Consider the following 16643-nt stretch of genomic DNA (forward strand, 5'->3'; position numbering starts at 1 on the left):
AAGGAAAAGAATCCAAGTAAAAGCAGAGGTAATTTGAGGAAATTTACGCTGTTTGTGCATAATATGGACGTGATTTTGTTGTAGCTAAGAAAATATTTCAGTACAAAGAAAACAAAATCCCAATGAATTATTACAGTTGAAATATCACAACCTGAGCCAAGCATGAACAGACACTATGTATTCTTCAGGGATGGTAAGGCAAAATAAATCAAAGCACACTTATACAGGGGATCAGCTGTTACAGGAAGGGCATATGGCTGATAAAAAGATAAGAGGCTTTGGAAAGCATCACTGAATTATTAGGAAGCCTCAGTCCATGAAACACAGAACCAACCTGTCCAGGTTACATGACACAGCTTGATGTTCCCACAACCATCATTATTGCATGAGAAAGCATGAGTAAAAGCAGAGGAGTTTTGTTCAGGTGTATCAGGGCATGGAAAAACCAGGAAAGTACTGGAGCATTTCCCTGAATTGCTACTCAGTGCAACAAGCCCCCTGCCTTAAAGAACTTGTATTACTAGGCAAAGTGGGCAGATGGGGCTGGGAAGAGATATATCTGAACTGATAAATGACAAACAGAAATGTACCTTGTGAAGCGCAGTGGGCCTAAATGAAGAACATTTGTTTATTAAACAGGAGTTGAAAATGCATAGCATAAAAGAAAAGAAAAGTCAGTATTGTTAGGGAAATTGGAATGTTCCTGTGCACAGAAAGTAAAGACTCTGCGTATCGACTTGGGATAGATTTTTGCTTTCTTACTCACTACTATTTTTAATTTACATTCAGTAACTGAATCACTGCTCTTGAAATGTTACTGTTTCATATAAAACACTATTTTGGTATAAACAAGAAGCAGATGTGCAATGAGATTTTTATTAAGAAATGTTGCTTATTAATAATTAACAAGTACTAATTTGTTAATGCAACGGTTTAATATCCTTGTGTTACCATTTGTGATAGTATATACCTCAAAGTTTTGAGAGCAAACCAGGAAAATGACAGCTAAGAATCTCTGCATATGCATCTGATATCAGACATTGAGATAGAAGTGAAATTGAAAACACTTCATCTTTTGAATGCATACATCTGGTACTTAAAGAATAAAATAATTTCATTTTCCTGAACATTATAAAATGTATAACTTGGTATCAAAGTAATTATCTACAAATGTATGTTGTTTTGTGAATTTCTAGTTGGAGGTGTACAGAAGAAAATCCCAAACAAATAAAGATGGAAAACCAATAAGTGGAAACTGTGAGAATTGTTTTTCATGTGAATTAAGTGGAATATATGGAGCTTTTCAAAATATCAATAAAAACTGTATTAAAATCTGATAATTTAATAATTTAGAGTGAAAATATTTTGATTACACAGTCTCTTAACAAGATGGTAAAAATACAGGTGTGTTGGGATGTGAGTGCCACTCAGTATTTCTTATAAAAAGCCTGACTGGTTATGTAACTTTATTTTACAGCCCTCAATCACCCATATCCCCATTTCTGCTCCTCTACTTGAACTGTGTCCACAGGAAGATCCTGTTCTTGCTGCAAGCTGCTCTGCGTGGGCTGACTTCAGTGACTTTGATCTGAAACTCCAGACGGAAGAAGGGTGGAAGTACCAGCAGGACAAAGGTTCACACACAAGAAGGCTCTCTCAAAAATTTCTTCACCTGGAAAACAGGACAATACCTAAGTTGTGGTCAGCAATTTCCTCACCTGTATGATTAAAAAGACTCTTTCAAATTTGATTGCTTTGGCTGTTAATCAAGTCCTTAAACAGAGCTGATGAATCAGCTACCCCTAGAAAGGGATGAGCAAGGGTGCTTAACCTCTTAGTGCACTGACAGAATAGGTCCTGGGTCCATACTGGAACTTAGCAAACAAAAGGGATGACCAGAATTTACAAGGGAAATTTCTAGCTTATGTACTATTGTCATTTACTGTAAGAAATGAAAAAAAAAAAAAAAAATTCATCTCTAGAGATTATTTACCTCGCACCCAATAGTGCACTTGGAAATTACTGTACCCTAAAACAGCTCTGATAAGCAAAGATGAAACTCAAATAGCTAAAAGGGAACTAAAAGAGTTCTTGCTTAGTATCAAATCCTGTTTTAAAACTTTCTGCTCTTAAAGACATCCTGTTTATATATTTAATCAATGAACTGGATGTAAGACAAACAAAATGGTCTGCAATCTTCTGTGAAATGCATATTTGCAGAGATGGAGTAACACAGCTTTTAAAGTAAACAGCTAAACAGCTTGGGAAATTCCCCAAATTCCTGGTAGATTTTGTTTCTCTTCTCTGTGAACAGTGTTCTATTTTATTTTTTTTTCTGGGAACATATCATGGTTCAATGGTAGGCATTTAGAAAACTCCCTTTTCTCTGCTCTTTCCTTTTATGGATCTAATCAAAGAATTCAATTTGGTAAGAGACTCTGCCTCTGACAAAACCTTACATCTGACCTCCTGCGAAAATGATTTTCGGGATAAAGAAATCTTAGGGGATTGCTTTGTTTGTTTTAAGATGTGCTTTCTTTTAAAGTTCAATTACAAGCTTTTTCCAAAGAGAATAAGGACATGGGGAAAGAGGAATTATTTTGGATCACCAGTGTACTCAATTCATGCCACATGAAATACATGACCTTCATCCCAAAACTAAGTGGGATAACTAAGTGGGCTGCACACACACATGCCAACCCACAAAATTGCTCATGCGCATCATTTCTGCTGGAGGACTTTCTGATGTCTTTCTTCTGACAGGTCAAAAACTAGAACAGGTTATACCTATTTCTTCTTCTACTAGCTGTACTACTTCTCTATGACAGCCCTCACATGATCTTTACTCTGATGTTATTGCACAGACAATGATCCCACCACTTTTCAGACTTTGTCTCTGAAAAAAAAAAAAAGATTCTTTATTACCCTAAGCCTCCAAGTAGTCCTTCTCTGTATCTGTACTAGCTTTGGTTCACCTTTCCTTATCATGGCTGAGCAGAAATGTGTACAGTATTTCAGATGAGGTCTGGCCATGCTCTCAGATAATTACATTGATATTTCTCTCTTTAAGAACACAGATTCACAAAGAAACAACCCCATCACTATGCATCTGAGTGCCTGTTTTTCCTTCTTTTTTGCTCCACTGTGCTGCTGCCTCAGCATCAGTTGCTAATGTGCTCGTTCCTTCTGTTGGCATTTCCAACTCAGGAGTCTCCAGCCAGTGACAGAAATTCTTGTTAATTGTTTTTCAAGCGTGTGACTGTACACTTGGCATTGTGGCAGGACGCTAGAAAACCTCATCTAGGTTCCCTTGTCCCCAGAAGGCTGGAGCAGATGATCTTTCAGGGTTCCTTCCAACACGGGCTGTCCCATGATTCTATGAGTAATGGCATTTCTATTCCCATCCACAAGGTCATGCAGTCTCTTTTGCAGGATGTTTCAGTTTTCTTCTGTGGTAATGGTCCCTTTGTGCCCAAAGTCTCTACCAAAGATACTAAACAGGAGAGGTATGAGATCAGTCCTTGAGAACCTCCACTTATAAACAATTTCTTAGCCTAAGAGCTCGCTTTTCAAAAATAACTTTTGCCATTTTCCTTCAGCTAATTCTACTTTGTCGATAGCTAGTCCTATTTTTCAATTCTTGCACAACTTCTCCAGCTGAAGCAATTGTATCTTATATGGCATTGCATCAAATATTGAAGCAGTGTCTTGTTGCTTATCCCTTATTGCCTATTATTTACCTGAGACAGACAATAAATTAGTACTCTCAAGATTCAGTTTACAATGGGAAAACAAATTTTAATAACCTGCTTATCCCAAGAGAGACTACTTACAACCCTTGCTTAGAATGTCAAGAGCTTTGATATTTTAATACTTTAGAATAATGAGAACATGACAATAAGCTCATTATGCGACAGTTAAAGGAGAAAGCTTTCCCACCCGACTGGAGATGTACCCACACTGTGTTCCAGGGGAATGGTCTGGGCAGGCTTCATTGGACTGCAGCCAGATGGGTGTAGTAAGCTCTACCAGCAGTCTGTAGAACTTTCTAAACACCTACAATAAAAGTGCTCCTGCTGCAAATTTAAAGCAAACACACGTTTTACAGATGTCATTTTCTCTTTGGCTCCATGAAGAAGGTGCTTCAGGATGAGATAAGCTGAGACACTGGAGCATGGCAGCCATTCAGCACTGACTCCAGGAATCAGTGTTTTTATTCTACACCAAGACCTTTGTGGTTAAGTTTTTCCACTTCTCAAGAGAACAGTAATGATTCCTTTACAGCAGACCAAACTCATAATTAGCAGGAAACAGGTTGTTTGCAAAAGCTATGCCAGCTATTTTCACAATACATTTGATGTCATGATTTCAAAATTCTACAGTGAGAAAAGATTCTTGCTCTACCATTACAGTTTTTTTCCATAGGAGCTATGTAGGAAAAAAATACCCAAATGAATGCCAGAAATGGAGCATGCAATCCCAGGGATGATTGTTCCTACAGTTTCTTTATTAAGAAGTACTCACTTCCAGTGAGCCTGTAGCTATTCTTGAGTTAAATATTACCCAAGTGAGTAAGCAAAGGACTGCATGTCCTCTGAGGTAGCTGTAGGACCATTTCTACTTCCAGTGAAATCAACGTAAATCCCACATTTCTGCAAAGAATGAATCCAAATTCTTTCACTCCCTTTTGGATGTGTGCCCATACCACGTCCTCTATGTACATGCAAGATGTTTCTCCAAAGACCACTTGACAGTAACCCAGGGTTTACAAACAGAAAATTCCTACCCTCCTATAAAGAGAATAACATTTAGTCTTTGTGACAGAAGATAAACCCCCCACTTCTCCTGCTCAGACATGCTTCCTTCCTGTAACAGGAGTTATATCACTGCACTGATGGGAAGAAGAGAAAAGGGATTTTTTTTAATGGTTGTTTTATCTATCACTTTCACTGAGACAGAAATTCATGGCTGATTCACAGATGGAAACCCCAAATGCCATGCAGCAAAGCATTCATCTATGGACAGGAAACAGTATGGGTTTGATAGGCTACAGTAAAGGTTATGCCACCTTTAAGTACTTTTTAAAAGATTGCACAGCCACCTTCCTTAATACTTGAGTGACAAAATAAGGCACACATCAGAGCCTTTAAGCACATACAGGGTATACAAATGAAGTGCAATTTCTATATGGCCCTACAGATTAGCCTTGATCATCTAAAACTGATTCCATTAAGGCATGTTTCACCAAGCTATGTAGAAACAGAAGGATACAGGAAGAAGAAGAAAAAAAAAAAGTGGCATTTGAAGTAATGAGACTACAAAGGCTAGTGAAAGTACCAAATGCTGATGAGATCAGGAGGCATTGCAGAAGGAGCACTAAATTACAGTAACTGGTACCAGGGCAAAGAACACAAAGTCTGTAGAACAGGCTGGTTTAATTTATTTTTTTTTAAGATGTACTTTCAGTGAGACTGGATAAGAACATGAAGGCACTTATAAACGTTCACAGACATGAATGTACCGGTGGGAAGGAGCAAGACTTTCTAATAAGCTCTCTTGAGGTATAACAATTGCTCTCTGTTACATGAGCAGTAATGGGAAGCTTGACCTTGCCTTTCTGTTGATTTTTTTTAGCTTTGGAGGCTAAAATTAACTTTTTAAAATATAATCATTTTCAATCTGACCCAACTAAACCCAAAAGAAAATAATAGATAAATAGTTGAATTGAACCCAGTCTGCTCCTAAAAGAAATACTTTTTTGTCTGTAAGTTTGCAGTAAGCACTTTGCTTCTTCATTAGACTCCTAGAAAATGCAAAAACAAAAGAAATCCATACTGAATCTAGACAAACTGTAACCTTCACTGTGAACCTAAGAGGCAAAATCCAGCTTTGTTAGCAGCCCTCATCTACATGACACATCCACAAATAAGACTGCAGTTCACAGTGCACCTCACACAAACCATTATCTGAATATAGAAAAGATCTTCCCTATTTACCTGCATCTGAAAATCATGAGGATGTGATACAGACCACGTTTTTGTGGGAAACAACTCAAACATTTTACTGAAGCTTTTTGAAGCTACACTACATCAAGTGGGATTTTAGCCAAATATAGATGTGAAACCTTTTTTTTTCATGGTGTAACACTGCTGCAAAAGGAGAGGTTTGGATCTGAAAAATAATTTTCTGTTGCTTCCTTAACAAATGGGCTTTTTCCTTTCTGTTCTCCTTTCTGGTTCCCTATTCATGTAAAAATTATCCCAGGCTCCAGGACATACTTTCTGTTCTGAAGGTTCCTGTAAATCAATATCCTTACGAACAGTTAGTGCAAAAAGTGTAATCACTGCATATGTAGGGACACAGAAGCCTCTGCTTTAACAGTTCATGGTCTTTGTCAACTCATGATTCAGCCATCACATTAATTCTATAAATATATCAGAATATTGGACTTAAGTGGCTTGGGATACTAATTCTGCTAATTTCTTTTACTTGAGGCTCCCAGCTGCCTTTGAACATTAGTCACACAACATACTGATTGGTGAAGTGCCTTAGTGCCTCCATCAAATAGAAGAATGATGCAAAAAGCCCTTTGGAAATATTCCTGGGAAAAAAAGTGATGCAAGAGATGAAGGAAGAAGCAACCCATGCCCTACTGTTACTAATGGACATGACACACAGGAAGAGCTGGAGCTGTACCCTGAGGTTGTGGGAAAAACGTGGGGACAGTGAGGGCTCCCACAGGGCTCCCAGCCCTTCCAAGGAACAGCAACATATTCTTGGACTTAGGTTGTTGTCTCCACCACACAACATTGCTGAGAATTCTGCTGTCTTCCCGTGTACACTCTGCATAGACACTTTACAATTAATAAAGCAAAGGACTCCAATGCAGACACCGTGGATTAAAACTTTAACTGCAGAACAAGAACAGTGCTTACTGATGGGGAGTCTACCACAGAACTTGGATATGACACCATATGATAAGTTGGAGTCAGTTTCTAGAGAGATGTTTAGAAGAATACATGTGTAAGGAGGAGAATTTCACACAGGGAACTAGATTTCTACTTCTAGAAGAGAGCATCTGTGGAACAAAAGTCATTAGAAGGATTCTGCTGGGATGGACTGTCTTGGACTAGTTGATCTTTCCTCTCATTTTTGAAGACCCACAGAGCTCCACATGTGAGACCAGCTTTGTACAGTCCTGACCTCAATTAGATACTTTCCAGTCAGCTGCACATACCTAGTTAAGAGATATGAAACATTCCCTCCCTCCCTTCACCCTAAATTGTGACAGGTTTTGCCAGAGTGAATGTTGTTCATTTCCACCATGCTACTCCTTCTCCATTGCACCTCTACCCTGCCCAGATTACACAGTGGCATCCAGTGCCTGAGGGAATGTGGGTGTGTGGATGAATATTCATAAGATAGCTTCCATTCTTAAGGGTGAAGCACAGAACAGTTTCAAGGACATTACCCAAAATTCAAATCTTGAACTGTACTGAGACTTTTGTTTTCCTAGGGAGGGACTGCAGCAGATTCTCTCTGTGGGATGACCCAGTTCTTATGGGACCATAAGGAACTTTGAAGACAGCATTTAGGCTGCAGATGCAAATTCTGGAAATTCTCTTGGGAACAACCTAACACATAATTTAAAGAAGCCAACAGCTCATCTGGAGTTTCTAGCCTAAGACAATGGTACAAGAGGGCCCTTTAGAAGGCACAGCTGACTACATGGTTTCCCAAATTCTGTCTTGGCAATGATCAGCAATGCACCATTCTACTAAAGAAACTAAAAAAAAAAAAGTTGAAAAAAATTAAAATCCAGACATTTCAGATCATATTCTGCTGATAAATACTGTGATCCTGGTGAGGGGAGAAATTAATTCCATGAGTTTACCTGAAAAAAAATCCAAATGCTGAAGTGAGAGAGTTGGCAATAGGGAGGAGATTTTTATTATCCAAAGGTGCTCTTTGACTGTGAAATACTGTGAGAAAAGGACCCTTTGCTAGTTCCCAAGCTGTAGCATCCACATTTCAAGAGGCTGACACTATTAGGAATCTTCAGAGAAAGTAAACACATTTTTCTGTGTATTTCTCAATAACATTGCAATTGTACTTCCTTTTTGTAACTAAAAAGAAAACAGAATGTTTGTCTTTCAAGCAATTATCAAACACCTTCTGTGTGGACATAGAACAAAATGCTTAGCAAAACTCAATCCACAGACATAATATTCCAGAGGTGAGAAGCAAGATGAAGGAAGGATGAAGATACTTGTTCATTTCCAGTGGGTGCATTAAAAGAGTAAATTTTAAAATCTGCTTTTTAAAACAACGTTTAAAAGCATCAAACTCTATTTGCTTTTCTTCTGCACAGAGCAGACAATCATCATCAAAAACGGACCAAGCCATATTTTAGAATATAAAACATTCCAAGAACTAATGCTAGCAGGGCTAATGATTTGGAATATTAACTAAGAAAACTCTTTTGTAACACACACTTCAAAAGAGGAACCAATGAAGAGGCAATAAGTAAATAATAAAACTAACAGGAAGATTAGCATTAGACTTTGGCATCGACCAGCAAAAGCAGAGATGCTATAAAGACATCAATTATTGAAGAAGCTGGAGAACATTATAGAGATGAGACATCGCTTTTATTAACCAAACCTGTTTAGAGAGATAAAACCCAGCAGCCAGATCATGACATGCATGGGTGACAAGTGACAAAGGGTTACTGGCAGTGGATGTGTGGGAGAAAGGCATCCCAGGCTGAGGTCGGTACTTTTCCCTGTCTACACTCCATCGCTCCATAGTGGGCTGCACGGCACTTTGACATTTCCAAAGGCAAAACCATGGCTTGAAGAGTCTACCAAGTTAGAAGCTGCTGTTAAATTGTCTTTTTTTCCATACTGGTGTTTTCCTGAGATTCAGAAGACTGTAACATTTCATCGTGGAGTAGAGCTGTGTGGTCCAGTCCATCCCTCTTCAATGAAAGAACGAGGCAGTTCTTGAAACCTCCTGTTAATGGCACTTTCACACATCACAGTGAGAGGTGATTGAGGAGAGCACTCATCTTGGTAGGCAGCTGGCAAGTGCATCAGGCCTTGGTATGGTCACAAAGTTCATGGTGCAGTGCAATAGTGGACAGATCTTTTCATGATCCTTCAACACTTCACTCAAGTGTTTCATTTCATCTGTTAGCTTTCCGATTTCTCTTTTCAGGGAGGTATTTTCTTGCTCAAGAGACTCATATTCCTGGAAGGAGGGGAAAGAAAAAAAACAACACCTTACAGTCAAAACATTCCTTTCAGTGCTTCCACCTTTAGTACACTCACATAACAGTAGAAAAACAGTGTGGGTTCTTACTACAACTTACAAAGTGCTAAGAGGAAAGACAGACCCAGCCTGGGTGCTGGAACAGGGCAAGCGCTTTACAACCTGTGCCCTGACCACACTGGGATTCCTTTCACTTCCCTAGAGACCAGGAGGGGCCACTTGCCCTCAGAGTCCCCCAGGAGCCCAGGGCTGCAGGCATGGATGGCTGTGTCCCCGGTGGCGTCTTCCACCCTGGGCTGCCTCTGATGGGAAGGGCCAAAATGGACTCTGCACGGTGAGATCAGAGAAAATGAAAGCACTGACTGCTGAGAGGTGCTGGGAAAACCCGGTGCCTGGCACTGATGGTGAGAGAAGGGCAGCCCCTGCCCCAGAGCCGTGCAGGGAAAAGCCATTTATCCAGGCTAGCACAGCATGTCCAGTGCTCTCCTCCAGGCCTGCCAGAGCTTGTAGCCACCTTCTCAGAAGCCCAAGAGCTCAGTAGGAGGAAAGCATCATGCCAGCTTGGGGCCAGACTCATTTTGTCACCAGAAGGCCAGACCACTGTCCTTGGTTATCCCTGACCTGGCTGCTTTTGAGCTAAGGCTCCTCTGGCAATAAATAAGCTGCTGTTAACTGCAGAGGAATTTTGAGTTGCTCTGCAGCATGCATGCGATGGATGCAAGACTCCTGTGCACATTTTTTGATAACTGTGTGTCTCAAGTGTCCCTGCTTCTAAGCCTTCCCATCCCAAAGAGCAGCGAGCTAGAGGTTCAGAACCAGCCCACTGAAAACCTGCAGATGGATGTCTCACTGCTGGCCCAAGGCTCAACATCCACCCACTCAATTTCACCTCCCTGGGAAAGCTTCAGAGCAAACTTCAAAGCCTACACGTGCCTGAAAAGGCAGCAGGGAGAGCCTCTCATGCAATGTTGCTCTAGGCAGCCTGGCACTGCCTCTGCTCCCCTTTGCTGCAGAACTTTGGGCTCCTGGCCCTCCCTCACACCCTTGAGCCGCCTCTCACAGAGTAAAACCGTCCTCCTAACACAGCATTGGAGCCAAACTCCAGCCAAGCTGTCCGACCCCCCACTGTCATTCTGCTCATCTCTTGTTGCCCCAAACCTCATGGTCCTGAGTTTTGGAATAAATGTTGCTGTCCCATTGCTCAGTCTCATTTTCAGGGGTGAAACTGTCACGTTGTTCTTGCTAAGAACGAATTCAACCAGATCTGCCTACAGCTGGCAAAACCTGTGTGCCTCAAAATGAAGATTCCCAGCACAAAGAAGATCCTCAAGTTTAGGAGGAACATCAAAGAGGCTGCAGGATGGCACAGGGCCCAAAAATTATTCCACAAAAGCCAGGGGTTACCCCTTTTCAGAACTACCCTGCACCTGGCTTTCTCAGGCGCTGACTCAGAGGAGATCTGGGAAAAACCGAGCCCAAAACTCCCCACACTGTCCCTCTAGTCTCTGCTAACTGCTGGCAAATCCTTCCACAGTGAGAAAGAAAAAAGCCTGTGATGAACCTCCAGAGCTGAGCAACTGACTCAGCCACAATGGCAGTGTGCTGCAAAACTGACACTTACCCCAAAAGCTGACTCCTGGCTACAAGAGCACTGTGGTGTGAGGTAGCATCCAAAACCAGAGAAAAGGGATCCCTGTCCTCCAGTGTTTGCACTGGGGACACAAGAAAAGCACACAACATTGTGATATTAAGAGCTTCTGGAGGAATCAATTACTTTCATTTCATCTGTTTGAACACCCACTGTTACTTTTCAAAGCATACAAGTGTAACAGCTAGCCAAGCCGAGCTCTCACACTTGCAGGTTCCCAAGTTCCTCAGAAGCCTTTTCAGCTGGGTATTTCTTGGAACCCCGTTGCTGAGTGGCAGTGCTGACACCACAGTTCTAGAATTTATTTAAGCCAGCATTGCCACTGCATGGTCCCCTTCTCTTCCATCACCTTCTACCTTGTAGGACAGCAAGAATTCATCCACTGTCACAGCAAACGTGACAAGGTTAACACTATTACAGAAGAAAATGGTTCTGGTTTAGCCCAAAGGAGCACTGTGATCCCATTCTTTGGGTGGTCACAGGAAGAGCCAAAGAGGGAGGATGAGGCAAGGCTGGACCATGTCTCTCACTTCCTAGCAGTGTCACTGAAGGCACAGCTGCACTGTCCAAGAGCAGCATCAGTGTCTGGAATTCCCGACCAGGCATCCCACAGCACGCCTTCTGTGCCTCACACCCACAGTAGTCTGAGCAGGATTATGTGAAGACAGGCCCACGCCTGCTTAAGAATTCCTGTTTATTGTAAAGTCTCGTGCTTGGTACCCAAGCCATGCCTGCAAAGCACCAAGTACCCATTCACCTCGTGAAGTTTATCTGCTTTCTGAGTTTGCTTCTTCCGGCTCCTCTGTGCAGCGACTCGATTCTTTTCTCTCCTCCTTACTTTTCTGTCATCTTCTTCACGGCTCTGGAAGACATCAGCCAGAAACACTTCGCTAGTTTGCAAGGTGCACACGGAAGATGCCCGAAGTCGGGTGTGTAACTTTCTGAGAACCAACACTTCCAATTTTACAGCGCTGATCCCCGGTCTCCCAGAAACCGCATGGTCCCTGCAAAGAGCAGCGCACCCCTCGGCCCCACTGCACAGGCGGACCGGACCCGAAGCGCAGGGGTGGAAGCCGGCAGGCTGCCCGGGGGATGCCGCAGAGCCCCGCGGCAGGGGCATTGCTACTGATGGGGGCAGCTGGGTACCCGAGCGGGGACCGGCGCTCTCGCTCTGCCCGGCGGGCAGCACTTTACACCTGCCTCGCTCCAGCGCGGCCGACGGGGCGGAGGGAGGAAAGCCCTGCTCCCTTCCCGGAGGAAAGTCACGCCGGGCTGCCCGCGGCTGGGGAAAAGCCGCTGCCCGCGCCCTGCCCCGGCGCTTTCCGCGCACCGCCGGCGGTTCGCCCGCGCTCCCACCTGGGAAGAGCCAGCACGGCGGCCGCCTCCCGGGAAAAGAAGGGCCAGCGGGCACCCTCGCCGCGGCGCTGCCCGGCGTGACTCAGCCCCATGTGCCCGCCCGCAGCGCCCACCGCCGCCCGGTCCCTACCTGCTGGCCGCCCTCGGCCGCCGCGCCCCGCGACAGCGCGCTGGCCCCCGCCGCTGCCGGGACGGCGCACGACATCCCGGCGCCGCCGAGCCGCCCGCAGGGCTCCCCCGGCCCGCGGGGGTGCGACTGCCGGGGAGCGGAGGGAAGGGACTACAAGGGCAGGGCGGGCCGGGGTGGGCCGGGGCAGGGGACGCGCCGCCCCGGGCCGGGGGTGCCGCCGCCAGGTGCCGGAGCGGCCCGGGGCGGAGCCGCCGCCCACATGGCCGTCACATGGCGCCCGCCCGCACCGGGAACCCGGGACCACCCGGCCGCCCCGGCCCGCGCTGCTCCCCCGCGGGGACCGCCCCCCGGGACCGCCGCCTCTCGTCAGCCGCCGGGAACCGGGGGAAAGTCCGGGTCACGGCGCTGCCGGGCAGGAGCTGCCTGAAAATCCCCCCGGAGAGCCCCAGCCCCGGGGCCGGCTGGGTTCGACGCCCCCCCGGGCGGCCCGACTCGCTGTTTCGCCTGCAGAAACAAACTCCCCGCAGCTTCTCTCCCCTCCAGGCTGCCCCGGGAGCCGGCCTCGCCCCCGTGTGTCTCCCGCCGCTCACCTCCGGCCGCTCCTGCACGCCGCGCTCCTGCGACATCGGCTCTCTGAAGCGGCCGCAGCTCCACATGGGAGACAGCCAGCTCAGCCCGGGATCGTGGGTGTGAGGACACGGCATCCGTGCTGGGATAAAGCGATTTTCACTTTCGCTACTCACCCTGTTCCTTTAAATAATAAGGAAATGCGACAGACTTCTTGTAAAGGCAAAGCCAGACAAAGAATGCTGGAAATACAGTTGCTGCAGACAAAAATCTTTCTTTTCCATTATTCTGTTGAGAGTATTTTAACAGAACGCTGTTTCTTTTACCTCTCAGAACACCTTCCTGCATTTTAATTGCAGTTACCTTGGCCTTGGGCTCTGAAAGAGGGTATTTGCACTGACAGCTACTTCAACATCCTTGCTCTTTTGCAAAAGGATTTGTACCCTCCTGGCTGTGCTGAACTCACAGAGGTGAACACATGACCATGAGAGGAGGGTATGTGCCCCCAAACTGCAGGGCAGTCGGTCACAAAGCCCCAGGTATCTCCATAAATCAGATACTTCCCTATTTTTCTGGTTTCCTCAGCAGCTTGAGTCATCCAGCTTAGATGAAGTTATAGAGTTGGCAAACTGAGTAAATATAGACTGTCCTTCCAGGAAGATCTGGCTAACAGTTCATGCTAAAGGTGAGGGAACCATGTTCCCTAGAGTCCAAGAGTCAAACCGACACCTGTCTCTGCCACATATTTCCTGGTAGGCTCTGGGACTGCGACTAAAAGACTTGAGTAGGACTTCCTTGGTTTGAAGTGCTTCTCCCCAGCTGTTCTGCCTCAAAGCAGTTTGTGTCTCAACTCTCCAGACTATCCATGAATTTATTTGATTTTGCACTTTTCAAAGAGCTTCTCCAGCCCTGGAGGACTTGAGCCCCTGTGAGTCTTGCTACCCTAACAGCCCTAGGAAGGTGGCTGGTGACCACAGCTGGGAAGCACACTCTTGCCAATATACCCTGACCTAACCTGCAGCCCCAGACTGTGCTGGTTCTCCCAAGCATCTCACAGGGCATTCCCTGGTTTCTTCAAAAGCAGTCTGGCTTCTTTCTCCCTTTGTCATCTAATGTGCCAAGAGCAGGATGTTCACCAAGGGCTGCTCATGGAGGCAGCACTAAGCTGTGGGTTCAGTGCCGTTCTCCAGCTGAATGGGGATCCAAACCAGCTCCTCCTGGAAAGCAGCCCTGGCCACCAGGCAGAGAACTATTAGAGGGTGAATGGCTCTCAACTGCTCCTTTGAAACAGCCTAATCTTGTGCTGACTACACCTCATGCAGTTAAAGGGAAGCAGTACACGAGGGCATGAACAGAGACTTAGTTGGGACAGTCGCTTAAAAAGAGAGCACTGGGATCTTGCTGCCTTTGTAGCTTAAGCTCAGTTGAAATAAACAGGACTAGAAGCCAGTATTTTCACAAGCTCAGGGAACAGGTATGTTCTCTTGCTATGAACCATGTGGATGAAACACCTCAACAGCCTCTGGAGTGATCTGTGGGAAAGAAAGTCCCTTTCCACAGAGGGACTTTGAACTCCATGCTCCAGGAGGAATGCTGCTGCAAATGGCACCTGCACCAGCTACCCGACAGCATCAAATCATGAGCAGCTCACCAAGAATTTATTAGTCCTGAGTAAATATCCACTTCACTGAGTAATTCCCAGCAGCTGCAGAATGAGGTTTCCAGGATAACACGAGTATGGGACAAGCCAGGGGACAGTCCCCTTGAGCCTGAATAGTCTGTTCTTGTTCAGAACAAATGACAAAGGAAATGACAAGTCAAAATTTGCTTGTGGGAACAAGTTTCTACTTAGTATTAAAGCTATCTCTGGTACATCTGTAGAAATGCCTACACAGTAATTCCAGGTAGTGCAGCAGTAAAGAGAGAGTGTTTCTGTGCAGGAGAGAAAACCAGCCCAGAAAGCAGCTTAGTCAGCTAAGCTTACATTTTATAATGGCAATTTATCAGCGATTTTTGTGTGCACTGAAGCAGCCAACACACATGCAGACTAGTTTCTGATCATAGCTTAGCACAGCATAGCTCTTCTGGAGAATGGCACGTGTCAGAACTGGGTCTCAGAGCACCCAGGTTTCCAGACAGATGTCAGGGTCCATATAAAGATTTCTGGAAGAGGAGCTTCCCCTTTAGAGTTTGTAATCCCCTTTGTTCAGAAAGGACACACAGCAAAAGCATGTGTGAATGCTGCTCCAATTTGCAAGTTTTTCTTGGCCGGGGATGGCCTAGCCTCATGAGCAAAAAGCACACTGCAGACAGGATACACTAACAAACAGTGAGATGTTCTGTCTCGCCCCCAAAAGCCAAGAAATTCAAACTCAGTTTGCAAATGAACCCAAGCATCCATCACCGTTGAGCTGTCTTACAAAATTCAAAGGCTATATAAAGAAAAACTACCAGACATTTCTTGATGCAATACCAATTCGCCTCAAGTTAAAAATAAGAAGCTCGGCTGTTGTGACATTTCAGTAGAAGCCTGATTAGACATGTCTTGCACAACATTGCCAATTCCTATGAAAAGTTAACTGAAGGACAAAAGGCTACTGGCGTGGGGAAAAATGAAATGTTTATGTATTTCTGCCAATGGGAAGAACAGCTAGTTGCAGGTATCACTAGCTGTAAAATTTTTTAATAGCCATTGAAAAAACTGTTGAACCTTCATGTTGACTTTAACTCATCATAGAACTTGCATTTAAAGGAAGGTTCTCTTTCCAGTGTTGCTTGGCCAAAAGTAGCCATCAGATTTTTAAATTCCTGGTTTATACACTGCACTTGGAATCTTGATTATCTTTTTCTTTATGCAGTCCACTTGGCCAGCATTTCCAGATGCATTTTTCTTCTTCCACCCAGTTGCAGTTGCAACACGGGCTGTGGAACAGAAGACCAACTGCTCTAACTGAGGGCATCCATTCCCACTTGAAATCCTCTGCGGGCCACCTATCCCTTAGTCTCTAAACAGAAGCATGCACTGTAGTGTGAATCTATGAATTTATTTATTAAGTCTTAAACCACAGTGCTTTCCCTTTTTATTTCTTATGGTGTTTGTCCTCCCCCAGCTATTTCTGACAGAGTTTCTTCAAAGAGGTACCTATTGCTAGCTCTTTTCCGTACTTGCCTGTCATTTGCAAAGAGCAGAGAATCTTCCTATAAACAAAGGAAATGGCCAAATACTGTAGTAGTAGCCATATAGAATCTTGCAGGGCTCACCTTAGCCTAGCATCACCCAGGATCTGTGTGAAGAAAGCCGCAGCAGGGATTTCCAACAGCCGCACAGAGCACAGGCACTCAAAATAGCAAGTGGCTGTGTGAGAAGCTGTCTGAGCCACACACTCCACAGCCCTGCAGCTCCAGTCCCTCTCACATCCTGTCCTCTCTCACACGAGAAGCTTTGCAGCCCCAAGATTAATAACATTTGTGAGTTCAAAGGCAGTAAATGGAACTACTTCAGTTACTCAAGCCAGAATTTAACACAGATGTCCTCTGAAGTATGCTCACTGCTCATCCACCATCTATTCCAGGATTAGAACTGACAATATTATCTGAAGCTTTGATCTTCCTTAATTGATTTAATTTACTTCATATAAAAACACACATTTGTATATACAAGGTCAGGAA

At 44.6% G+C, this 16643-nt stretch overlaps 1 protein-coding gene across 1 annotated transcript; it reads right to left on the bottom strand.

The window, feature by feature from the left end:
• Positions 1-8719: 8719 nt before the first annotated feature.
• On the bottom strand, positions 8720-12500 carry BATF3 (basic leucine zipper ATF-like transcription factor 3). The gene is made up of 3 exons (XM_084202988.1): positions 12408-12500; positions 11679-11783; positions 8720-9252 (listed from the first exon to the last, which is right to left on the bottom strand). The coding sequence occupies exons 1-3, from the start codon at positions 12480-12482 to the stop codon at positions 9067-9069; spliced, it is 366 nt and encodes a 121-aa protein (XP_084059114.1). The 5' UTR covers positions 12483-12500; the 3' UTR covers positions 8720-9066.
• Between the last annotated feature and the right edge of the window lie 4143 nt (positions 12501-16643).

This window comes from Fringilla coelebs (assembly GCF_963513975.1).
Source record: "Fringilla coelebs genome assembly, chromosome: 3".
NCBI lineage: Eukaryota > Metazoa > Chordata > Aves > Passeriformes > Fringillidae > Fringilla > Fringilla coelebs.